This window comes from Echinops telfairi, unplaced genomic scaffold (genome assembly GCF_000313985.2).
Source record: "Echinops telfairi isolate 266 unplaced genomic scaffold, ASM31398v2 ScPeMD7_2291;HRSCAF=2852, whole genome shotgun sequence".
Lineage (NCBI taxonomy): Eukaryota > Metazoa > Chordata > Mammalia > Afrosoricida > Tenrecidae > Echinops > Echinops telfairi.
In genome coordinates, this window is record NW_022106189.1 from 47,514,093 (window position 1) to 47,538,701 (window position 24,609).

At 62.6% G+C, this 24,609-nt stretch overlaps 1 protein-coding gene across 1 annotated transcript in view; it reads left to right on the plus strand.

Annotated features, from left to right (window-relative positions):
- The window catches only part of ZFPM1 (zinc finger protein, FOG family member 1), a 28,116-nt gene that overhangs the window by 2,178 nt on the left and 1,329 nt on the right, over nt 1-24,609 (plus strand). The window contains exons 2-9 of the mRNA XM_004704745.2: nt 1,167-1,295; nt 15,377-15,513; nt 19,830-19,932; nt 20,940-21,155; nt 22,773-23,006; nt 23,336-23,431; nt 23,510-23,656; nt 23,985-24,590. Of these exons, the coding sequence (XP_004704802.2) occupies nt 1,167-1,295; nt 15,377-15,513; nt 19,830-19,932; nt 20,940-21,155; nt 22,773-23,006; nt 23,336-23,431; nt 23,510-23,656; nt 23,985-24,590 (1,668 nt within the window). The remainder of the gene's footprint in view (nt 1-1,166; nt 1,296-15,376; nt 15,514-19,829; nt 19,933-20,939; nt 21,156-22,772; nt 23,007-23,335; nt 23,432-23,509; nt 23,657-23,984; nt 24,591-24,609) is intronic.

A 24,609-nucleotide genomic window follows, 5' to 3' on the forward strand; every position in this document is an offset into this window, starting at 1 on the left:
CTGGGTCCCCAACACTGGGCTGGCCTCATTCCTGGGTCCCCAACACTGGGCTGGCCTCACTCCGGGTCCCCGACACTGGGCTGGCCTCACTCCGGGTCCCCATCACTAGGGTGGCTTCACTCCGGGTCCCCGACACTGGGCTGGCCTCACTCCGGGTCCCCGACACTGGGCTGGCCTCACTCCGGGTCCACGACACTGGGCTGGCCTCACTCTGGGTCCAGCAGCCTCACAGACGGGGTCGCTTAGGCCCCAGTGAAAGGGAGTGAGGTGGAGTCATCAGGGCGAGGACCCAGGCCCAGGGCACCCTCCGCCCAGGGCGACTGATCAGGTACCAGCGTCCTGGGCCAGTTGCCCAGGGCTTGGGTGACTGGCGTCATCACGTCATCCCATGTGCCACCCTGCCGAGTCTCTGAGTCCCTTATCACCGCGCATCATTAATATTAGGAGCTGCCCAGCAGGAGCGGACTGGGCGGGGCACAGGCTCTGGCTGGAGGTGGACTCTGCCCCAGCCGCTTATCTCAGGGGGAGCGGGTTCCTGGGGGTGGGCCAGGAGCTGCAGCACCAGCGGGGCTGTACCTGGCACAGGCAGAGGTGATAAAGCGCCGATGGGCCTGATAAGGCGGAGTGGGGGCGCTGCTGCGCCCGGACGGGCCCGGCCCAGCTTCCACTCAGAGGCTGGGGCTCCAGTGCCTCTTTGATTTATAGCCAAAAATAATAGGACTTTTATACTCTGCGAGATTGATTTATTTGATGTTAATCGCAGCCCTTATCGCCTGTATTAATAATCTGCCGTGCGTGTGACGTCACCAAGTGGGGGGGGCTCTCTGGGGCACAAATCGATTGGGGACCTATGCTGGTTATCAGGCCTGGCTGGGAGGCAAATATGCCCTTTGGGCCGATGGGGGGCCGAGGGCGGGGGAGCCGGCTGGTGCGGCAGCCAGGGTGGACCGTCTGTCCGAGGGCTCTAATTATTAACAGCGGCGGGAATCGCAGCTGTTAATGAGGAGCTGGGTGGTGGAAGCTGAAAGAAAGCCGGGGGACTGTCTGACCCCCCTCGCCCCCCCACCTCCCACCAGCTGGGGCTGAGAGCCAGGAGTTGGGGGCTGGGGAGGGGGCTATGTCCTGGGGGCGGGGCCGGAGCGACACGTGGTGCTTTTTCTCTACAGACGCAGAGCCGCCTCCACCCCCACCCCCACAGCCACACCCCACACCCCCAGAAGGCCCCGGGGAAATGGAGGGGCAGGAGACGGAGACCCAGCCAGAGGAGGCCTCGGACAGCACCTGGAGTGGACCAGGTAACGCAGGCGGGTGGCCCTTGGGCCTGCAGCTGAGGCCGGGTGATCTGGTCAGCCACCTTGCTGGTGGGCACCTGCGTGGCCTCTGTGTGGCAGGGCTACTGCAGCCGGCTGGCGGAGGCGCCCCAGAGCAGGTGTGCCGGTCCTGTGGGAGCAGGCAGGTGGCAGGAAAGGCTGAAGCAGATGGTGCAGCCGGAACAAAGGCACCCCAGAGGAGGCCATGTCATGCCACCCAGCCTCAGACCCTTCAGTACACGTGGGGAGGCCCTGTCCAGGAGTCATCTGTCCCTGCCTGTCACCCCACACTGGACACCCCATCCACCCCTTGCTGTTCCTCAGGATTCCTGTGGACCTCCCACTGTCTCCTTATCATAATTAACCAGGAGCTTGCTCCCTCGGTTGCTGGTCGATGCAGCAGGATGTGGTGGGCAGCCCAGCCCAGCCCAGCCGTGGTGGCCCTTGGGTGGAGGGCGCACAGAGGCGGGCAGCATGTATTGACAGGTTCCCTGCTGCACACAGGCATGTAGCCCAAGGGGAACTGCCTACGTGTGACCTAACTGAGGACAAACAAGGTTTGGGAGGCCTGGTACAGTGGAAGCAGTCGGCTTTCTGGGGGTACAAGGATCCTGCTTCTTTAGGGACCCCAAGAAACCCAGGTGGGAAGGGAACACATGGGCTCCTGGCAGCTTGTCTTCCAGCGGCCTGCTCGCTGCTCAGTGCTGACATCAATTAGTGATGTCTGCCAAAGGCACCCAAGGTGGCTCCTCACTGGCCCAGCACAGGGGCGCTGTCCCCACTCAGCCGCTCCAACCTGGGCAGGAATGGGGCAGCCTCCAGTGGACAGACCAGCCATGGGGAGAGCATGCCGGTTGTCCTCATATCCTAGGGACCCCTGCCAGGAGGAAGGCCGAGGCAGCGATGGAGCGAGGCTGGAGGGCTAGCTGCTGTGGACCCAGCGAGGGCTGGCTTGGTGAAGAGGTGGCGGCGGCTGTGGCATTCGGTCCAGAAGGCCCGTGGCCCCGTTTGCAGATGGGGAGGTGAGCCCCAGCCGCAGAAAGGCTGGGCTGAGGTGGGGGCTGGGAGCTTCCAGTGCTACTTGGACCCTCCCTTCCAGGCTAGGAGGACAGGGATTTCTGAGCCGTGGGCACCATAGGGTGATAGCAGCAGCCCACCAACCGCCACGCGGCCTATCAGGCCCCCACAGGCCCCTTATCACCCCCGGGACTTTGGAGGCTTATCTCAAAGGGCTGCCCAGGCCTTGGGGCACAGGGCTCTGCGGCCGAGCAGGGCCAGTGGCTGACAGGACAATGACCACTGTGACCAGAGGTGCACAGGGTCTCGGTCTCAGCTGCCTCTAGCCCTCTGTCTCTCCCTCTCCTTGTCTCTCTGTTGTCTCTCTGGCTCTCACCCCCACTCCTCATCCTTGTCTCTCCCTGCCCAGGACCCGTTCCCGGGGACAGCCTCTGGGGTGTAGGGGGAGAGGAGGGGAGGGGATCTCCCAGCAGGTGCCTGATGGCGGAGCAGGGTCAGACACAGCCCAGGACTCAGCACACACTGGGTACCATGTGATGCGGGGATCCACAGGCCAGCCCACCTCCTGGTTCTCCACCTGCAGGGTGCCTAAGACCCAGCCTGCGCCTTCCTGCAGGTGGGCAGAGGGAAGCTGTGTCCAGGTCAAAGCTGGAGGGGAAGTCCTCGTAGCCCCCTACAGAAGGAGGGTGAGCAGGGGCTGGGGCCTTGTGAGCTGTGACCCACTAACCCGGGGTGTGCATGGTCACCACCACTCCCCCTCCCCTCAGCCTCTGGCCCCTGTGGCCCAGGCCCCCAGTACTCTTCTGTGGCTGCTGTCACCTTGAAAAGTGACGTGGGCCTCAGCTTCCAGCAGCCCCAGCCTCAGCCTGGCTGCTTCCATCTGGGTTGCTACTGACCGAAGGCCTCGGGCAGGCTGCCTGGGCGCTTGGGCCTCAGTTTCCCTGTCTATCCACAGACATGAGGTAAGGGAGGCAGCCACCTGGTGAGCTGCTGTCTGGATGGACGTGCAGCAGGAGTGGGGCGGGGGCGTGAGGAGAGAGCCCAGCTCAGGGCAAGGTCCCTGTCTGTCCACAGAGGGTTAGAGGGCCAGGGGAGATGGACACAGGGGCCACGGGGTGGAGAGGGGGACACAGACTGGGGACAAAGGATATGGACTCAGAAAGCCACAGACACCAGGCCGGGGACAGGGGAAATGGACATAGGGTCCTGGAACACCCTCGATACCCCCTCCAGCCTCACCACCCACTCCCTTCTGTCCACCCCACCTGCAGCCTGGAGGAGGGTCCGCATGCCGAGGGGAGACAGTATTTTTATCTTTGAAATGACCTTGTTCGCTGTAGGGGCTGCCTGTTTAAAATTCCGATATGCAAATTGGGTGATAGCTGTAATCTGTAATCCTCGGCTCAGAGCCAGCTTTTCAAGGGCGGGGGTTCAGAGTGGACTCAGACGAGGGCCAGCCAGGGACACCATGTTGACCCTGGGGGCCTGTGCCCACCCTCCTTCACATCCCAGCCGTGAGGCCACTGAGACCCTCTGCAGTGCTGGCCCAGATCTGGCCACCCACTCCAGTGCTGGGCTGGGTAGAGACAGGGAAAGCCCCCAGCCCTGTGGTCCCTGGAGCAGAGCTCAGCTTTTGGGGAGCAGTTGCAAGCTCCTCAGAGCTCCCTGGGTCCTTCACACAGCTTCCCTGTCCTGCTAACAGCCATGAGGGCCGCCAGGGGCTGGTGCCGTTAGGGAAACTGAGGCTGAAAAGGCAGGAGGAGATGCTGGGACATGGGTGGGGCTGAGTCTGCCAGGATGGGGGTTTCCTTGTACCTCACCCCCACCCACGAGGACCACAAGTCTCCCTCCTGGCTGTTCCACCCCCAGCATGCATCACTGGTGGCCACGAAGAGTCTGGTCAGTCGTTGGGCATGCGTCACTGTCTTGCCCAGGAGAAGGCCTGGGAAAAGGCCTGTGGGCAGTGAGGGCCCTGAGCCATGGAGGTAGACCAGAGAGTGGTGGAAAGGATGGCCGTTCCAGGGAGGGGCAGGGGTGGGTGCAGACCAGCAAGCCCCCTCCACCCACCCAGGCAACACTTGAGGCCCACGTGCTGCCGGTGTCTGGGGCGCCAGGGTTCACGGCCTCTGTGGGTGAGCCCTGGGGTTGCCCCGACAGTGCCTGCCCCCAATTCAGGCGGGGGCGGGGACTGTGAGCCTCGGAGCCCCGCCCCCGTCCGGGTTGGCAGCTGGGGGGGCCTCAGCCCAGTGGGAGCAGGCCGACTCTTATCTGGGCCCCGCCCGCTGACTTATCTCCCCGGCCCTGGGCCTCCGAGTGAGCTCAGGCTGGTTATCGGCTGCGGGGCGGCCTGGTGGCCAGGCTGATGGACAGTGAGCGGGGAGATGATCCGATAGCCGGCCGCAGCCCCGCCCTGCAGCATGGCCTGTGTGGGTGGGAAAATCATTTCAGCTATTTCACTTTATCGCCGCCGATGCGGCAGCCAGAGCCCCTATTTGCCTTAGATTAACGGGTGGGGGCTGGGATGGAGACGGGACGGGACAGAGAGGTGCCGGGGGTCACCCTGGGGTCAGCTCAGACCTAGAAAGGGGGTCCACATGAGCAGTACCTAAAGCAGCGGTTCTCCAACTCCCTAATGCCAAGACCCTTTCATACAGTTCCTCATGCTGTGGTGACCCCCCAACCACAAATTATTTTCGTTGCTACTTCATCGCTGTCATTTTGCTACTGTTATGAATGGGGCAGCCCCTGTGAAAGGGTCTTTCGACACCCAACCCCCCAAAGGGGTCTCGACCCACAGGTTGAGAACCGCTGCCCTAGAGCCTAACCCCAGCCCTCCGCAGCCCCTCAGAGGACACTCCCACAGGAGCCCCCTTCACATGCTACCCCTCCCCAGCACCCTTGTCTGAAAGGCTGGGAGACTTGGGGGTTATTACAAGAGGGGGAACAGACTGGGGTCTCACACTGATCCCCTCACCTCCTGGGGCCCCAGGCACCCACTCTACAGGGCCTGTGTGTTGGCTTCTGCGAGGCTTTCTGGTGACTCAGCAGTTCAGGTGTTCGGTTACTAAACCAAAGGTCAGCAGTTCAAACCCACCATCCACTCTGTGGGGAAGGATGAAGGGGCATGCTGCCCTGGAAGCCCCTGGGGCAGCTTTGCTCTAAGCGGGTTTGGGCTCCAGACAGGGGTCTGGGTTGGGTGTGTGGGGTGGGGGGTTGGGGCTGGCATTCTGTTTAAGAAACTAGATGCCAGACAGCAGTGAGGGGAAGACAACACACACACACACACACACACACACACACACACACACACACACTCACCCACCCACTAGACTGTGAGAGAAAGGCCCCCAGGCCTAGGGGAGAAGGTACTAGGGACAGTGGCTAAGGGGGTGGTGGCAGGGAGTGTGGCCCGGGCTGCCTGCTGTGGCAGTGGAAAGTGGTATTTGGATGGGCAGCCGCCAGGTCCGGCTATGGGTGAAGGCAGGGGTCTCAGAAGCAGGCTTTGAAGGGCAGTGGTTCCTACCAGTTTGGTGGGTGGTAGTGGCTGCTTATCATAACCCCAGGTACTTCCCCGGCCCACCTGGAGGCCAGAGGCCGGAGCTCTGGCCTCACTCATCTTCGGAGTTCAGAGCTGCTAGCTCCACCAAGCAGAGCTTGGCACAGGCCCCCGCCTCCCCCCAGACAGGCCACAGGCACCATACACCCACTGGCCTAGCTGCGGGCCTCCACGCCCCCAACACAGTTCAGCCCTCCTGGCCCACATGCAGGTCTCGCCGGCACTGCCTGTTTGCCAAGGCTCTCCCCCCTAGCTGGAAGGGAAACCGAGGCACCGGCTAGGCCACAGTCCCCAGAAGCTGACTGCTTAACCCTTAGCTGCCCCTTGGTGTAGGCATCGGCCCAGCCTACCCTGGCCCTCTGGTAGCCATCATCATGGTCTGGGCTGGGCTGGGACCTCCACCCTCACCAAGGGTTCTTGGGCCACAAGGCCACTCACAAGACCTTGGGGGACCAGAAGCCAGGATGGTCAGTGAGGGTCACCATTGTCCTGCCAGACTGCCCATGGGGCTCCTTATTCCCACACTTGCTCCTTCACTTTTGAGCACTGACTGTGTGCAGTCTCTGTTTCAGCACAGGGGACAGCAGTGAGCAGGCCAGACTGGCACTATCTTCCAAAATCAGAGGGCCTGATGGGCTGAGCTCCTCAGGGTCAGCAGTTCAAAACCACCAGCAGCTCCACAGGAGAAAGACTGGGCTTTCTACTCCCATCAACAGCCATCGTCTCGGACATCCAGCCCACAGGGGTTCACGACGAGTCAGCCTTGACTCGGGGGCAGTGAGTCTGGTGTTTTGATTTTAACCCTGAGTGAGAACCTTACAGACCAGACGTGAGGGGCAGTGGGATGGTACCAGCAGGGACCAGGGGGTCCCTAGAGGAGCTGGCATGCATACTCTGGCTTTCAGGGAGCTCTGTGCCAGGCAGAGGGGTGGAGCTTCAGACAATAGGAAAACCGGCCTGCAGAGCACAGCCGGACAAAGGCCCTGTGGGCACCCATGTCTAACGAGCTGGTGGCTATGGTAGGAGAAGGGAGAGGTCTGGGGTCCATTGAGCTCAGAGGCTGACTCCGAGGAAGGGAGCCTACCGATGATGATCAGGATGGCTCCTCCGGGGAGCTGACTAGAGGGGCCGGGGCAGGCATTCTCAACCTTCCTGATGCTGCGACCCTTTCATACGGTTCCTCATGTGGGGTGACCCCCAAACATAACATGATTTTCGTTGCTATTTCATAACTGTAATTTTGCTACTGTTATGAATCATCATGTAAATATCTGATAGGCAGCATGTATTTTCATTGTGACAAATTGAACATAATTAAAGCATAGTGATTAATCACAACAACAATATGTAATTATATATTGTGAAATATTTATGTGTTTTCCGATGGTCTTAGGCGACCCCTGTGAAAGGGTTGTTCAATCCCTAAAGGAGCCTCCACCCACAGGTTGAGAACCGCTGGGCCAGGGGGACCTGGGAGCCCCTTGGAAAGGCTGTGGTGCAGACTCAGGACGAGAGTTGGTTGGTTAGGCAGCTAGTGGGCAGGCAGTGTGCGCCTCCCATTTTATAGATGGGGAAACTGAGGCCCAAAAAGCTTGGGCAGTAGCCCCACCACAGCCCCACCTCCTGGGGACTGATCCTCCTGCCCTCTCTCCTCTCCTGCCCCAACCCCAGAGTCCCTGGGGGTTCCCCAGGCCCTTGCTCTTGGTATGGACCCCCTGACTACAAAGTGTGAACAGGCAGTGAGTCTCTGGCGAGGAACGTGCTGGGGGCCAGGCCTGGCGGCCTGCCACACACCACCCACTGCCCTCGCCTCACCTTCCAGGAGCAGCTATCAGCTGCTGGGCAGCCTGTCTCGGCCGCAGGCACTAATCGAACCAGGCTTCCTCCTCCGCCCTCCCGCCGGCTTCCTGCCCTGGCCAGCGCATGCCCTCCCCCCGCCCCCCACAGGACCCAGTGTGCCCAAGCGTGTGTGCACGGGTGTGTGCATACATGTGTGCATATGCATGCATCTGTATGAGTACATGCTGGTCTCTGGAGGTCGGTGTTGGTAGTGGTGGTGCCCCAGGGCGCAGGCCACAGGGCCCCTGACCGTTCCACCCTACTCGTCTCCAGCCCCACCCCCACCTTTTTGTGCCATCTCCTGACCTCCAGCGTCCCTTCACCTCTCTGAGCCCACTGCCTCCTCTGCAGAACAGCCCCCAAAACCTGCTAGTGCTGGCCCCACCACCGTCTCTAGACCTAGTGCTGACTGTGTTTCTGGGGCCTGGTACCATCCCCACAATGTCACTGTTTCTGTGAGTGCAGCTGACTCACTGTAATGGGCTGTTAGCGGACCCTCTGCAGCCGGCCTGCCATTGTCCACTGTGGCCACCCCTAGAGCTCCAGAGGCTGCCGGTTTGGGGGCCTTCCCACTGCAGCTGTGCTGCCGAGCCAACAGCACCTGCACACACACCAGCCTCAGGCAAGCCAGCACTCACATGGGGAGTGACCCGGCATGACCCATGACACCACACAACCCAGTGAGTCGGCCGGAGTCACAACGGCCCTGCCCAGACTGTCACCCTTGACGGGAGCAGACAGCCTCATTGTTCTCCCTCAGCGCAGCTGGCGGTTTCAAACCGCTGGCCTTCCGGCATATAACCACGGTAGGACCCTGCTGGTGCTTGCCCTCATGTAATCCCTGCCTGGCTGTCCTGGGATCATCACCCACCCCCACCCCCCCCACACACACATCACACCCACTAGACAGCTGGGGAGACCGAGGCTCAGTGAGGTCCCACAGCTGACCTCGGAAAGCTCCAGGTTGGAACCCAGGACCTGGCTGACCCCTGACCCCGACCCTTGCTCGTGCCCCCTCAGAGGGGATGCCCAGCTGTCTTTCACCCACCCCCCACCCGCTGGGTTTAACCCTTTGCTCCCTGAGAGCCCCCAACCCCCATCAGCCATGGGCAGTCCAGTCCTTATTTATTTATTTATTATTCCTCCATCTCTTTGCGTAACTTTTTATTTCCTCGGCACGCTTTTCCATTATGGCAGCGCTGGGCGACCGTGATAAGATCGGCCCTCGGAGATGGGACAAAGGGGCTGCCTTCGGCTCGAGGGCTGGTCATATCCTGCCCGGAGGACCGAGAGGCCTGCGTGAGATGCGATGCTATCTCTCCCTGGGAGCTTATTGTGTTTCCGCAGGGGGGCTCGCCCACCCGGCCCCTGTCTCCCCCAGCCTCAGTTTCCTTTTCAGTCCCTCCCCTCCTGATAGGAACTGTGGTGCAGAGGGTCCAGGGAGACTTCTAGGACCTGATCCTGGACCGCACACACACATGCTCATGCACATAAACATGCTCGCTCACACACACCTGCACACGCAAGCTCATGCACAGGCACACATGATCATACACACACGCTCACACGCACACGCATGCTCACGCACACACATACTCAGCATGAGCACAGGCTGCAGTGGCAGATGAGCAAGGGCTGGAGAGGCCCCTGTGCCTCAGACCCCCTTGCCGGGCTCATGGGCAGATGGGATGTGGGTGCACAGTGGAGAGAAGCCGTGGAGATGGGACCCACGTGTGGCCAGTCACCAGCTCTGGCTGGAACAGGGGTACAGTGGTGGATTCAGGGTGGGTGACGGGAGCCCACTGCTTTGGTTGCTTGTCTTGTGTGGCCAGGTCCTTTCTGACCCTCAGTCCCCTCATCTGTGAAGTGGGCTAATCAGTGTGGTTAAGATGGCATGGGGTTCTGGGAACCAATTACAAGGATCTACATATAACCTCCTCCCTGGGGGATTGACAACAGAAAAGCGGGTGGAGGGAGACGTCAGACGGAGTAAGATATGCCAAAATAATAGTAGTTTGTAAATTATCAAGGGTTCACGAGGCAGGAGGGAGCGGGGAAGCAGGGGGAAAAATGAGGAGCTGATACTAAGGGCTCAAGCGGAAAGCAAATGTTTTGAGGATGATGGAAACAAATGTACAAATGTGCTTGACACAATGGATATATGTATGGATTGTGTTAAGAGTTGTACGAGCCCCCAATAAAATGATTTAAAAAAAAAAAAGAGGGCATGGGGTTCAGTGGATTCCAGCAACTGTGGTCATCACTGCCCCTGTCTCTGCCCACACTCACCTGGCCGGACGCTGGGGACTTCCTGGGGGCGTCTCCCCTCCTCACCCAGAAGCCCCTCCCTCAGGACTCCCAGCGGGTGCTCAGAGTGTCCACTTTGCTGGAAGAAGCCTTGTTATCTGTAAAAGGACCCAGGTGCCCTGGGGGGAGGTGGGGGTCAGCCTGTTCTTTGTAGAGGGCTGATGCCCTCAACAGCCCCCACCCAGGACCCAATCCCACCCCCTCCTCCCCAACGTGGACACACCCCTTTTAGCCCAGCTGCAGGGCATGCCCCTCCCTGACCCCAGCCCCAGAGCAAGGTGAGCAGCCTGCTCCAAAGATGGCAGGAGCCAGGGCTGGTGCTGGGGACAGGGCCTGGTACCAGGGACAAGGGCCAGTGCCCGGGACCGGGGCTGGTACTGGGGTCAGGAGGTAGGGCTCAGTGCCAAGGATGGGGGCTGGTGCCAGGGACAGGTGCCGGGGACAGGGGCAGGTGGTTTGAGAAAACACCCCCTGTGCAAACAAGGTGTCCATCACAAGCCTCCTCCTCCACCCTCAGGGCCAGTGCCAGGCTCTGGGGCTGACGGGCCACTCTCCCCACTGCACAGGTGGGAAGGCCGAGGCCCAAGAGAGAGCCAGGCCACAAGCTGGGGTTAGTGGGAAGGCTCAGTCTCTAAGGCCCCTCGGGGAGGTGGGGGCAGGGGTGTCCCATCTGCTGGCCCGGAGAGCTCAGCTCTCAGCAACCCTATGGGACAGAGCAGAGCCACCCCCAGCGTTTCCACGGCGAGACTACAGGAGCAGACGCCTCATCTTTCTCTCTCCATGGGGCTGCTGGCTTGGACCCAAGCACTTCACAGTTAGCAGCCCATCAGGGTCTTAGCTGTGCAGGGTGGGCAGAGGTGTCTGTGACAGCCCCCAGGGGCCACAACACGGTTCAGAGAGGGTGACCCGACCAAATCAAGGCAGGCACCCTACAGAACCTCACCAGGGCCTGACTGTCAGCTCCCTCGGGGCTACGGGAAGAGCTCCCCCGGCCCGGCCACCCCCTGCCCCCAGGCTTAACCGCTGCTGGCCCAAAGGCCCTGGCTAGGGGACCTGGGCCCCACCCAGAGCTACTCGCACGCCGCCATGAGCCCATTAGTCGGGGCCAGGGTTCAGCCTGATACGATGGGCTGGTGTTCTGTGTCAAAAAATCAATAAGCTCAGAGATGGGCCTCAGAGATAGGGAGCAAGTTCACAGGCACCAGCTGGTGTGGGTGGGGGAAGGGGGAGGGGTGGCCTTGCCCTGGCTGCCTGTTTAGGTGGGCCTAGCCAGAGCAGAGGGTCGCAGCGCGGGTGCCTGGCCTGGCATCCCACACTCCCTGTGCCTGGCCCCCGGCCTGGAGGCAGGGGGTGGCTCAGCTGAGGTGGCAGCTGGAGCCCAGGTAAGAGGAGGTGACTTCTGGCTGGGAGAAGAGACACAGAGCAGTGCGTTCTGGGCCAGCACAGCCCTCTGCCTGGACGCCAGCTGCCCCTGCTCCCAGGCTGTGGGCGGTGAGCTCTACTGCGTGCCTGCTCCCATGTCCTGGTCCCCACCCGGGTTTGGGTGGCAGAGGCCACCTTTTTCCAAAACACTCGCCACGTCACTGGTCCTCAGCCTTAAGTGGACGGTCCAGTGGGCCACAGGTCAGCTCTGGGTTGCACTGAAGGTGGGAGTGGCCAGGGCAGGGAGGCACGCAGACGCGGGCCAGTGAGGAGGGGCCGTTCACACCCACTGCACAGATGGGGAGACTGAGGCTGCAGTGGTCAGGACCACCCTCAGCCCCCAGCAGCATGTGGGTCAGTGCTGCCCTGCAGCGCCTCCTGCTGTCAGCCCCCAGGAACTGCCCCACTCATGAGCTTGGGGGAGGGGATGGCTGGTGGGCAGGTGGGGGGCGGAGGGGGTCCTGTGATTGGTAGGCGGGGCAGGGCGTCTGTTTAGCGGCTGCTCCCTGGCGCCCACTCGTCGGGCATACCAGCCTTCCTGGCCAGCCAAGGAACCTTCTAGAACCTTCCAGGGCGGGGCCTGCTCAGATCCCGGCTTCCCTCCCCTCTCCTTTTTCTTTCCTTTTTGTGACTTTTATCAAAGGCAAACAGTGTGATCCCCAGATAAGCCGGGGCCAGCTGGCCCCCGAGCCACTGGGCGGGCCAGGAGGAGCGATGGCTGATTAGATACGGGGGCACCGAGGGGACCCGGTGGGCTCCCCATGACGACCACAGGGCCACCGTTTGGGAGGGGCAGCCAGCGCCCGGACTTTGAACCCAGGAGGCCACCACGTGCAGGGCGTGGTGGGGCTGGCCCTTTAAGAAGAGGCCAGCTGGCGGGAGAGGAAGTATTGGTTCAGGTGGAGGCAGGCCTGGGGCAGGTGGCCGCCCTCCTTCTGGGCGGCCCCCGAAGGCCCACTCCAGCTCCCAGCTCCCGGACTCTGTCCCCAGCTGCAGAGCCAGGCAGATGTCCATGTGGGAGATCAGTATTGGCAGGAGTCAGGGTCCATCACAGGCCCAGGGAGAGCCTGTCCCACACGCTGCAGTGTGGCTCTTCCTGGGGACCCCAGCCAAGCCAAGGGCAGGCCCCCCAGATAGTCCACCAACCCAGGGAAGAGGCACTGTGCAGGGGGCCCTTGTGGGGTCACACTGGAGTGGCAGGCTCAGCAGTGAGGCTCAACCGCAGGCAGGGCTGGCATCTCTTAGAGGCCCCGTGGGAGGGGCGGGTGGGCAGGGGGAGGGGGCCAGGCCAGGGGACCAGCAGCTCAGAGGCTGTTTCTGGCTGGTTCCCTGCTGGGTCCCCGCTGCATCCACTTGGCCATTCAGGCGGGACAGGAGGAGTGGCCACAGAGTGTCCCTCTCCTCTCAGCTGCAAGCCCATCAGACCAGGTGGCCATGTGGGATGCTCCCTTTACAGGTGGACAAACTGAGGCACAGAGAGGGTGCGGGCGGGATGCCCAAGCAGGGCCTCACCAGGAGACCCTGCCCTCTGCCAGGGCTGACCGGCCGGTGCAGTCCGCAGAGCCCTTGCTGAGGACTGTGGAGAAGCTGAGCCCTGGACTTGTTCTGAGAACAGCACTAAATGGGCCAGCCCTGTCCCAAGGCTGGGTTATAGGGATGGCCCTGGTAGCCCTGGGCTGGGAGCTGGCCCCTCTCTCGGAGAAGAACCACCACCACCACCACCCCTCCCCACCCCCGCCTGCTGGCCTCCATCTCTTCTCCAGCAGCGCCCTCCCCTGGTTCTCCAAGCCTCCAGCTGAGCCGGCTGACCACTGCACACCCTTAGGGCACTAGCTTGCCCTCTCGGGCCTCAGTGTCCCCCGTCATGTGGGTTGCAGTCATCACCGTCCGGCCCTCCTGCCCATCCCTGTCCAGGCTGGCTCCCACCCTCTACTCAGCACCCTCTGAGAGGCCTCTCACTCACCGCAGGGACTGCACACATCCCACCCCCATGCGCACCCGCCTTCTGCTCCCCCTTTGCTTCTGCGTAGTAGGGGAGGGTCTCGGTCTACCTGGGCTCTAAGCGGCCTGGGATAGGCAGTGGGGACTGGAGATTCAAGTACCCCCAGAGCCTTGGAGGACGCCAGGCAGCTGTGTCTGCAGGAGAGGTGTGAGTGGAAGCACATGGTTATGAGGTGTGCACACACATGTGGTTGTGGACAGGTGTGGACAGAGACATGAAGCGGTGACAGGTGTGGACAGAGACACAGCTGTGGCAGGTGTGGACAGAGATGGCTGTGACAGGTGTGAGCAGGGACATGTGGCCGGAGGGGTGTGGGTGGACCCTGTGGAAGGGCAGCGTCAGTCAGCAGCCTGGCTGGAGCCCCGGCCATCAGGAGCTACCCCTTGGTACGGAGGGCGGCACATCCACCCCAGACCTCCTTCCTTCCACCTGAGCAGCAGGCAGAGGCAGAGCAGGCCATGGATGGACGGACGGATAGACAGATGGAGGCACAAGGGGCAGGTTGCCCAGGGGAACCCAGCAGGGTATACGCAGGGACCCGCGGCGTGGGGCTCGGTGAACTCTCGGGCCTTGCCGTCCTCACTGTTAAGGCCAACTCGGAGGTTGAGTGAATCCTCAGGGCAGCGTGTGAAAGCCAGGCCGCCTCCCTGCCCACACGTGCAGCCCTCCACGCCAGAGCCCACTGGGTCAGGGCAGCAGGGCACACACACACACACACACACCCCGTATCCAGTGCCCAGCCGTAGGCGGATGGATAGCGGGGTGCAGAACCCCCAGCCTCCTCTCCATGTGGTTATTGGTATATTGCCATCTTATCTGCCTGGGAAGACAAAGGCCCAGTTAGAGCGTTTAAGCAGGGCCTCCCAGCGAATTTACATGCTATCGCTGCCATTAGCTGAGCTTTATCTGATCATCAGGCCCATTAAGGCCACAGCCTGTCGAGGGAGCGGGGCTCCAGGAAGTGGGGCCACTGCCCAGCACTCCGGCCAGAGACCATGCCAGGCCAAGGGAGGCCTCCAGCCTGGTAGCAGCGACCAGAAGGCAGGCGGTGTGGCCAGAGGAAGCCCCCCTGAGAGGACAGGGAGCGGGCCCCACCCCCACCCCCTGGTCACCGAGCCCTGTGCACATAGCCCAGGGGAGGGTGGCCAGCAGGGCCCATGGCCACAACTGCGTCCTGGGAGGCCTGCACTGTGGCCACTGCCCTGGGGGGCTGCCTTCTGGGACCCAGGACTTAATAGAGGCCCCAGGGGAAGGGGGCATTCTGGCGTCGCTGCCCCCTGCCAGTCACCCTGACCAACTTAGTTCTAGTTTTGCTCAGCTGAACCTGCCTCAGTTTCCTCACCGACCTGTCACTCAGCCTTCACACCACCCTGAAGGAAGGGAGGTCCTGAACAGTGGACCCAGAGACCCAAGCCTCGCTGGGACTCTGAGGGGCAGTGGGTCCTGACACCACAGAGGTCTGAAATCAGGTGCCAGGAGGGCCACGCTCCCACGGAGCTTCCAGAGGGGCACCCTGGCCTGTGGCCACATCATGTCCCTCTCTGCTCTGTCTTCTCGTGTCCGTGTCTGTAAGGACACAGTGTGACCCTGGGCAGCCTCGCTCTTTCCTTCCGTCCATCCTGGGCCAGCTGCCCTGTGAAGACCGTTTGCTGGTACAGCCATGGTCCAGGTTCCGTGGACGTGGACATGGCTTGGGGACACATGGACCCAGAGCAGACAGGACAGATGGGTGCAGGCAGCAGAGAGGCCTCCTGTCCACCTTGATGCCCACACACCAGGTCCCCTGACCTCCAGCCCAGGCCCAACAGTCCAGAACACAGCAGCCAGGGCACAAGTTGCCTGCTTGCCCGTGCGGGCCCAGCCCAGCCAGCATCCCGTGGCTCCAGAAGGTCACCCCTCTCCTCTCACCCGCTGTCTCTGCAGACGAGTTGGAACCAGTACTGCAGGACAATGGGCAGCAGAGTGTGCGGGCCCGGCAAGGCTTGGCTGCCGGCATTTCCTGGGGCCCGTTCCCTGGCAGCGTCCACCATGAAGCCTCGTCCCCCCAGCAGGGGCAACCGGTAAGGGGATGCAGACTCGGTGGGGAGGTGCTTTCTAGAGGGTGGGGGACGCAAGGGGAGGGCCTCCTGCATGGGATCTTTAGGCAGCACCTGCACACCTGAGTTGAGGCTGCAAGCGGAAGACCTGGGTGAGGGGTCAGTTGCACACCGACCTGACCGCAGAGGGCTGCGTGCACCTGGGAAGGGGCTAGCCGGGCCTGTCTGCCCCTAGGAGAGGATGATGCCCAGGGTGGGGTCCACCTGGGGTCAGGGCAGCCCAGGACTCTTGGCCTGGCTGGAACAGGGGTGTGGGGACAGCTCTGGTGGACAAGGGGCTACACAGGTGCCCGGGGCGTCCACCGCACCTGGCACTGCCCGTGTCCCTGGTCCTTTGGGTGTGGTGAGTACCGGGAGCCACAGTTCTCTGGTACAGACTGAAGCCCGGGAGGAGGTCAACTGACAGCCAGTGAGGGTACCTGGGTGCTGAGCGCAGAGGGCAGCGGCAGGATTGTGGAGAGACTGCTGTTTGATGCTGACTCAGGAATTAGTGGACTCATATAAGCAACAGGGCTGGAAGGGGAGGTGAGTGGGCGGGGGGTTCTGGGTTCTAAACGGGGTCCACACCCGTCCTCAGTGACTGGGTGAAGACTGGGGTGGCTGAGTTGGGGGCTAGGGCTGTGGGCGTGTCCCCTCTCAGTCCAGTCCAGCTCCACCCAAGCTGGACAGGATGTGTTCCAGACACGCTGGGACACCCTCACTTTCTGACCACCCCCAGCCCAGTGAAGCAGGCTTCTGCTCCCATCTCACAGATGAGAAGGCTGAGGCTGTCAGAAGTTCAAGCACTTGCCCAAAGCAGCCAGGAGAGGCAAATGGGGTTCTGGTGGCTGCCCAGCCCCAGGAGGCATCCCTGCCTGGTCTAGGCTAGGTCCTGGCCCAGCTACCCAACACCCCCTCCTTCTTTTGGGGTGCATGTCCTGTCACCGGGGAGCCTTGGCCCCAGCCTGGAAGCTTCCCAGGGCTGCGAGGGGCCGGCACTGGGGGCCTCCAAGGAAGCCCGGCTCCTTCTCGCCAGGCTTTATCTGCTGCAGAATTAAACCCTTGGTTAACCCTTATCTCCCCGGCATGGCCGCTATCTCTGCCTCGGCGCCAAGTGTCCGGACTCAGGCACAAGATGATTGATTTCGCGGAGATACGCAGGCTGCCCTGATACTTCGTTTATTGTCTAAATATTTTTGCTAACATTTCAGCGGGCCCCTTATCGCACCCGGCTGACGAGGCCCAGCTCTCTCCCCTCCCCTCCCTGCCGGCCTTCCCCAGATACCCTATCAGCCCCTGGCCCATCTGTCTCCGCTGCTCCAGCGGGAAGGAGGGAGGGAGGGGCTGCGGATCGGATGTGGCCACCCTTCCCCACATAGTCCTCCCCACCCCTGGGGGCCTGGAGGGCAGGATGGCTCCAGAGGTTCACCAGAGGTCAGGGTGCACGGGATTCAAGGATGTCCTGGTACAGGTTTGGCTGCTGTGTGGCCATGGACCAGGCTTCCCCTCTGTAGAACCAAGGTCCAGCACATATCCAAGCCAAGTGGGCTGTGAAAGACACCCCTGGTGGGTGGTAGACAGGGTGGTGGGCAGGTGGAGGGGTGGACAGGGACAGATGAGTAGCCAGATGGACAGAGACACAGATGGGTGGATAAGCGGGCAGAGAGATGGACAGGGATGGAGGGATGGAGGGATGGAGGGATGGATGGATGGATGGATGGATGGATGGATGGATGGATGGATGGATGGGTGGGTGGGTAGGTAGATGAGTGTGTGGATGGATGGGCAGGGAGCTGAATGGATAGATGGGTGGGAGGGTGGGCAGAGGAGTGGACTGATGGGTGGGTGGGTGGATGGCCAGCTGTGAGAAGACAACACTGCTGGAATGGGGAGGGTCATCACCAAGGGATGGGAGACCTTGCTGGGTCTGGGAGTAAGGCAGGGGCACAGGGGGGACCTTGGCCACCAGGTATGAGTGTGCACATCTCGGGCAGGTGAGGCCAAAGTAAGTGGGGGAGCCGCCATCAGCACCTACCTCAGCCCATCCCCATATGTCCCTCCCCCTTCTGTGGCCCCTGGGTCTCAGTGCTGCCGCTGAGCCCCCCACTCAAGCCGTCAGGATGGTCACTCCCCAGCAGGGTCGGGAGCCAGCCCACCACCCTACCTTCAGGGATGCGCCCCCGTTCCCACCCCCAAGTTGTCAGATCGGATGCAGTGGAGATGGGGTTTCTGATGGTATCTCTCCCAGCGGGCAGCGCACAGTGACCTCTTTGTTGGGGAAACAAGGCAAGTTCTCAGAGCCGTGGAGAATTTAAAGTGGATGCCGTACCGGGGCAGATCAGCTGGGGTGGGGGGCAGTCAGGGCGAGGGAGCCAGGCCACACAGGGCCCTGAACTTGGGGGTGGCCAGGCTGGGAAATTAAAACCACACCCCCATGCCTACAGCCTGGGGCCTTCATGCTGGGGGGCGGTCTGAGCTAGGACAAGAAAACTGCTGGCCTGGGTGATACAGTGTCCATGCCTATGGCAGAGCCAGAGGCTGCTGCGGCCGCCTGCTCAGAGCCACAACAGACTCTGGCAGGGGACCTGGATGATTTCTGAGGTCTGCCACCGGAGAGAGGGCATGGAGCTAGCCCACGGACCTCCTACTTCCAAGGGCAGGGCTGGCCTCTTCCACAATGATGGCCAGCACCCACAGGCAGAGGGACATGCAACACCAGCCCTGCCCACCCCACCGCAGACCAGGGCCATGGGTGGGAAGCAGGCTGGGGCCATGGCGCTGTGTCCTTCAAACAGTCTGGCTTGCTCCTCCCGGCCCCAGCCCCCGTGCATGTTCAGGGCAATGGGGGGCACAGCAGGTGGGTGGGGCCTCCCCCAGCTGACACAGAGCCCGGTGGGTGCCACATGCATGTTCGGACAATGGGGGCACAGCAGGCACCTCCCCCAAGTGACACAGAGCCTGGTGGGTGCCCAGTATGTGTTTGGGTGCTGGGGGGCACTGCGGGCAGGCGGTGCCCCTTCTGCAGTGTCAGCAGTGTTGCTGGAGTCTTTATCTTGCTGCGAACACTCTGCTCCCGGAGTGATAAGCGTTAAACCGGCCGGCAGCCTGTCAGGCTCAGTTTGAGGGTTTAGAAATATTGGGACGAATAATTAGATTTCATATCGTTACCGCAGCAGCCATCCAGGGATCAGGCAGATTAATTTTTTCACCCTCCTCCGCTCATCATTATTCATTAGTGCACTTGGCGCCGGAGGCGGAAGTCCAGGCTCCACCGCACGGGCCGGTGAGGGGTCCGGGCCACAGGCACTGGGCTGGCCCAAGGGCCCTGTTCTGTGTCCGGCTGTGCTCCACAGCCCTCTGCTCTCTGTGGGGGTCCGAACCCCGAGGGCTCCCTGTGGCCTGCTTCACTTGGGAGAGCGGGCCCAGCCCTTACCCGGTGGGCATGAAGCCCCTGGGCACAGCAGGCGGGTGTCCCCCTGCACAGGCCTACCTGAGATCCCTGCACCCCAGTGCCCAGGGGACCCTGCATCATAGGCAACAGCATGAGGCTCCCAGCAAACAGGTGGCAGCACCAATGCTGGGCTCTGGCCTGTCCCCCATGTCAAGACGGCTCAGGGCCTCCCCCCTCCCCCCACTGCCCATTGGGAAGGAACTGGGGCTCAGAACAGCCCCTTCCAGGTGGCTACAGGCAGGACCACCCCAGTCAGCTACGAGGATGAAAAGTCTTTTGGTAGATAAGGCGGGAGCAGGCTTCAGATGCTCGGAACAGGACATCTGTCTAGGGGTGCTGGGCTCTAGGGAGCGACCAAGAGACTGGGGGCAGGCAGTGCAGGTGGCCTAGGGGAGCGTGGCACCCGCTGGATGGAGCCTTTCAGGGCTGATGTGGACCACAGCCCACCAAGCTTTGTTTGGAGGTCTGGAGACCTCGCTGGAGGAGCTGAGGCCAAGCCGGACCCCACCATCACCCCCAAAAGGCTGCCCATCGCTCTTGGGGCTCATGGGGCCCAGTGAAGGGGCTGGGAGTGTCCAAGAGCGTCCACTAGGTGTGGGCCCCGGCTCAGCCCCAGACTGATATGTGACTCCGCACTGGCCACTGAACCTCTGGGCTTCCCATCTGTGCACCCCCAGTGACCCTGGGAAAGGACAAGCCCAGCCTGGGGTCCTGGGGTGATTTGGCACCGCTGATGCCCCAACTGGCTGGCGCGATGGCCGCACAAAGAGAAGTGCCTGTAGGGGCGGGGCCCTCCCTGTGTTGATGACGTCCACAGTGGGAGGGTGACCGCTGGGTCCCTCCTCTGCAGAGCCCACCCCTGACCCTGCAGCTGGAGGACGAGACCTGCTGGCTAAGGACACTGCCCCGGGCCAAGACGGAGGCCGAGGTCAACACACTCGTCTACAGGAAGGGTTGGTGTCACGTGCCGCTTCCCCGACCCTCACCTTCAGGACCGCCGGGGTCACTCAACTCACCAGGGCCGGCCTGTAAGGGGGAAGCAGCCTGTCAGCCCAGGGGCTGATGGTCCCCTTTGATGGTGGGCCAGGGGCCTGTCCCGTCTGGCCTAATGGGGTCGTGTGGGTGGGGGCATGGGTGCAGGAAGGGGACGCCTGTTTACTCTCTGGTCCATGTCTGTTCTCAGGCACCATCAGGGACTCCCGAGTCCCCAGGGGGAGAGTGTAGGGCCCCCACCGCCAGGGAGGGGTGAACCCCAGCCCAGCTTCCTGTGGGCAGCTTCTGCCTGGACCTCTGCCCACCCACAGAGCCCCAAGGGGAAGGGGCTGGGGTGCAGGGCTTGTGGGCGCAGGACCTGAGATTGCCCTCGGCTTCTCTGGGGCTAGTGCATCACCCCCAAGCCTTCATTTCCCCCCCTGTGGGGGGGGTCTGAGCACAGGGCCAGGGCTGGTAGTACTATGGGTTCCAGCCCCTGGGTAAGTGGGATTCTGGCCATGCCAGTCCAAATGAAGATGGGGGAATCCACCTGCCCAGACACAGGGTGATCTGGGTCCTGGGGTGTCCCATGCCCACCCTGCTCCTGAAGTGTGGCCTCCAGCAGCTGGAGGGACACAGAGGTGCCAGCCTGGTCATGCCTCTGGCGTCTGCATAGGCCCTGTGCCCTGGAGTTGCTGGCCAAAGCCGCCCCCTGCAGGCAACATCTGGAAGCTCCATCTGAGCAGCTGGTTTCTCCAAATGATCCTACTTTCTGCCCACTTCCAAGTCTTTCCTAAAAAGTGGGCTGCTGGGTTGATGGGGTGGGTGCCAAGCCAGGGAGCACCCTCTGTTGGGGGGGTCACCAACAGCCCCTCACCCAGAATCAGACCCCAGCCTCCATGCCCGTATCTCTAAGATGGGGCTGAGCAGAGGGGCGCAGGCAGCGAAAGGCCTGCCCCTCCTCACACTGCTACCTCTCTCTCCACAGATGGGGCACTCTGGTGCAAGATCACCAGGCCTGTGCCGGCCGGTGGGCCGCTGACCGTGCACCTCTCAGCTGAGCCTCCCAGCGCCCCCAGCCCACTCAGGAAGAGGGAACCGGAGGAGGCCAAGGGCCAGGCCCCTGCCCCCACCCCCTCAGACATCCAGCTCCTGCCTCAGCAGGCCGGCATGGCGTCCATCCTGGCCACAGCCGTGGTCAACAGTGAGTACACACTCACCTGCTTGGAGCACCCCCAACCACAGAGCCAGCTAGGCTGGGGCTGTAGACATGTCTTCAGGGTCAGGAGCCAGAGAGTCCCCAGGAGGGGGCCAGGCCAGGTCTGCAGATGCTGATGTGGGGGTAGGGGACCTGCCGCATGGGTCTTCACCAGAGATGGGGACAGGAGCTCAGTGCCATAGCCCAGGGTGTCAAACCAGCAAACAGGCTCTGGCCTACACTACCTGGCTGGGTGGGCCAGAACCAGTCTACGCTCTGCCTGGCTCTGGGGCTGAGCGGGCCTTCTCCAGGGCAGCCCTACTGACACTGGGGGTGTCATGCCCCCTCCACATGCCAGCAGCACCCCCTCCTGACTGTGACTAGCAGAAATGCCCCTGGGTGTCACTAAATATCCCCAGGCTGCCTGTTACAAGGACCCTCCTGGAGTCTAGGGGTTGCTGTGAGAATGTACTCACACTTAGCCAGTGGCCCCAACTGAAAGCCCCTGGCGCCTAGGTCTGGCTTCACCAGGGTGGCAGTGCCAGCAGGAACCAGTGCCCTCAGGCAGTAGCTCTCAGCTCCTGGAAGGGTAAAGAGCTTTGATGCAGAGGAAAGCAGACAGGACGGGTGTGAAGCGGCCCCTTCACTCGGGCCCTCAGGAACCCGCTCGGGAAGATAGCAGTGTCTCTGGGCTGGGAGGTGGGGTGATGGCTGGAGGCTGTGTCCAGGGCAGGCTCCGGGCAAGTGGAGGCCTGGGCATTTGCACACCTCGTGTGCAGGCTCCCTGGTTGCCTGGGCAGGCCTGTCCACACTCAGCCCCCAGGGACCACCACCACCCTCTGTAAGACTCAGAGCTGCAGCCAAACTCTGAGTCCCCACCTTACCCCCCCCGACCGCCCCCTGCCCCCCCGGAGTCCCAGCCAAAAGCATTGTCCCACCAGTGACCCTGAATGGCCCAGGCTCCAGCCGAGGCCCAACCTGGTCGAGAACCCCGCTGTCTGGAGGCTGTGTCCTGAGTACAGCAGGTCTCAGAGCCTGATAAGCCCCCCAGGACCCCAGAACCCTGTACTCAGGGCCCAGATCAGAGACCGCAGAAGCTGGCTGGGGGCAGGTGTCCAAGCCAGAATGGGCCTCTCCAGGGAACTCCACACAATGCACACCCCCACCCCCCAGCCCAATGACAACAGCACCTTCAGCAAGCCCACCAATGGAGTGCCTGGTGCCATCGCCATTGGCAGGTGGCTGGAGCCAAGAGGTCCGGTCAGGTGGAAAACAGGAGGGCTCTCCCTCTGTCCACTTGGCCAGAGTCCTGTGCTCACCCTCCAGAAGCCCATCTGGTGCTAAGCGCTTACCCAGTCCAAGCTTGATGCCACCCAGCCACAAGGTCCCTATGCTCCCACTCACCTGGGCACACCCACTCCCACCTGCCTATCTGTCCACACCCCCCTTCACTCTCATGCACCTGTTCACACACACACACACAGAAAGGAGGGGTTCACAGTTCCACGAAGGGGAAGGGTGAGAGAGAACTGGGTGGGGGGCTTCCAAGGTGGTGGGGATAGAGGGATGGCAGACTCAGGCCCCAGGGGCCGAAGCTCAGCGGCCGCATGCTCTCGCCCCCAGAGGACATCTTCCCCTGCAAGGACTGCGGCATCTGGTACCGCAGCGAACGCAACCTGCAGGCTCACCTGCTCTACTACTGTGCCAGCCGCCAGGGCGCCGGCTCCCCCGCTCCCGCCCCCGCCGAGGAGAAGCCCAAGGAAGCCTACCCCAACGAGAGAGTCTGCCCCTTCCCACAGTGCCGCAAGAGCTGCCCCAGCGCCAGCTCCCTGGAGATCCACATGCGCAGCCACAGCGGTGAGCCGCCCCGCTCCACCCTGCGTGCGCGCACACAACGCCCAGCCCACTGGGAACCCCAGGCCCTCCCCCCCTTCTGCAGCTCCGCATTGCCCTCTGCCTCTGTCCAGCCCCTCCCCCTGCTTTCTTCTCACCTTCCAACACTGTGGTGTCTTTAAAATCCCCCGGGCCGCACACACTACACACACACACACACACAGGATTCTCACCAGGCGGTGCACCCCTAAGAGAGCTATCGCAGCAAAGCCACTGGGAGGGGTAAAGGGAGAGGTGGGGGCTGGGTGCGGGGCAGGGGTCCCCGCACCCCCCTCACGCATGCCATGTTCCAGGAGAACGCCCCTTTGTGTGCTTGATCTGCCTGTCGGCCTTCACCACCAAGGCCAACTGCGAGCGGCACCTCAAGGTGCATACCGACACCCTGAGCGGTAGGTGGGCGGGGAGCGGGTGGAAGGGCCAAGGGGGGACACCCTCGCCCAGTCCCTGACAACCATGGGCCACTGCAGGTGTGTGTCACAGCTGCGGCTTCATCTCCACCACGAGGGACATCCTCTGTAGCCACCTGGTGACCAGCCACATGACCTGCCAGCCAGGCTGCAAGGGGGAGCCCTGCTCCCCAGGTGCAGGGTACCCCGCTGCCAAGGCCCCCGCTGGTGAGCAGCCCCACCCGAAAAAGAGGAAGCCTGGGTCTGGCCTGAGTCACCATCCACTCAGGCTCATAGCAGGACAGGGTACGACCGCCCCTGTGGGTTTCCCAGAGCGCAGCAGTTTCCCCTCCCCTGTGCAGACAGACCGGTCTTCTTCCCTCCCTGGGCCTGGTGGTCTCCACTGCTGGCCTTGGGATTGGCGGCCCCGCAGGGGTCGACGTTCGCCTGGTTCCAAACCCCCTCTCCAGAGACCCAGCTGACCCTCTTCTTGCCTCCCATGCCCCCCTGCCCTGGCCCAGCTCCGGCCTGATAGCGGCTCTGGGGTCTTTTCCAGATGGCCTGGCCAGCTTCCCACAGCACCCGGCCTTACACGGCCCCCTCGCCCCCGCGGATCTGACGCCCACCGGATTCCCAGGCCTGGAGAGGAAGGAGGCCTTAAACGGAGAGGCCTGTGTGGCCACGCAGAACGGCGGTGAGCCCCCCGCAGTGGCCCCAAGGATCAAGGTGGAGGCAGAGGAGGAGCCCGAGGCCGCGCCCACGCTGCCCAGGGCTCCCTCGCGCACGCCATCGCCGCCGCGCAGCCCACCACCGGTGCAAGTCAAGGCCGAGCGCTCCAGCCCGTCGCCCGTCTGCAGCCCAGCGCCCGGGGACCTGGGCGCGCCGGCAGGGCCGCTCTTCCTGCCGCAGTTTGTGTTCGGCGCGGACGCCGGCCCGCAGGCCTCGGAGATCCTGGCCAAGATGTCCGAGCTGGTGCACAGCCGGCTGAAGCAGGGCCAGGGCGCCCCGGGGCTGTTCGCGGGCACGCCCACCCCCAAGGGTGCCACGTGCTTTGAGTGCGAGATCACCTTCAACAACATCAACAACTACTATGTGCACAAGCGCCTCTACTGCTCCGGCCGCCACCTGGCCGAGGACGCGCCCGGCGCGCGCAGGGCCAAGGGCCCCGCGACCCCCGCCAC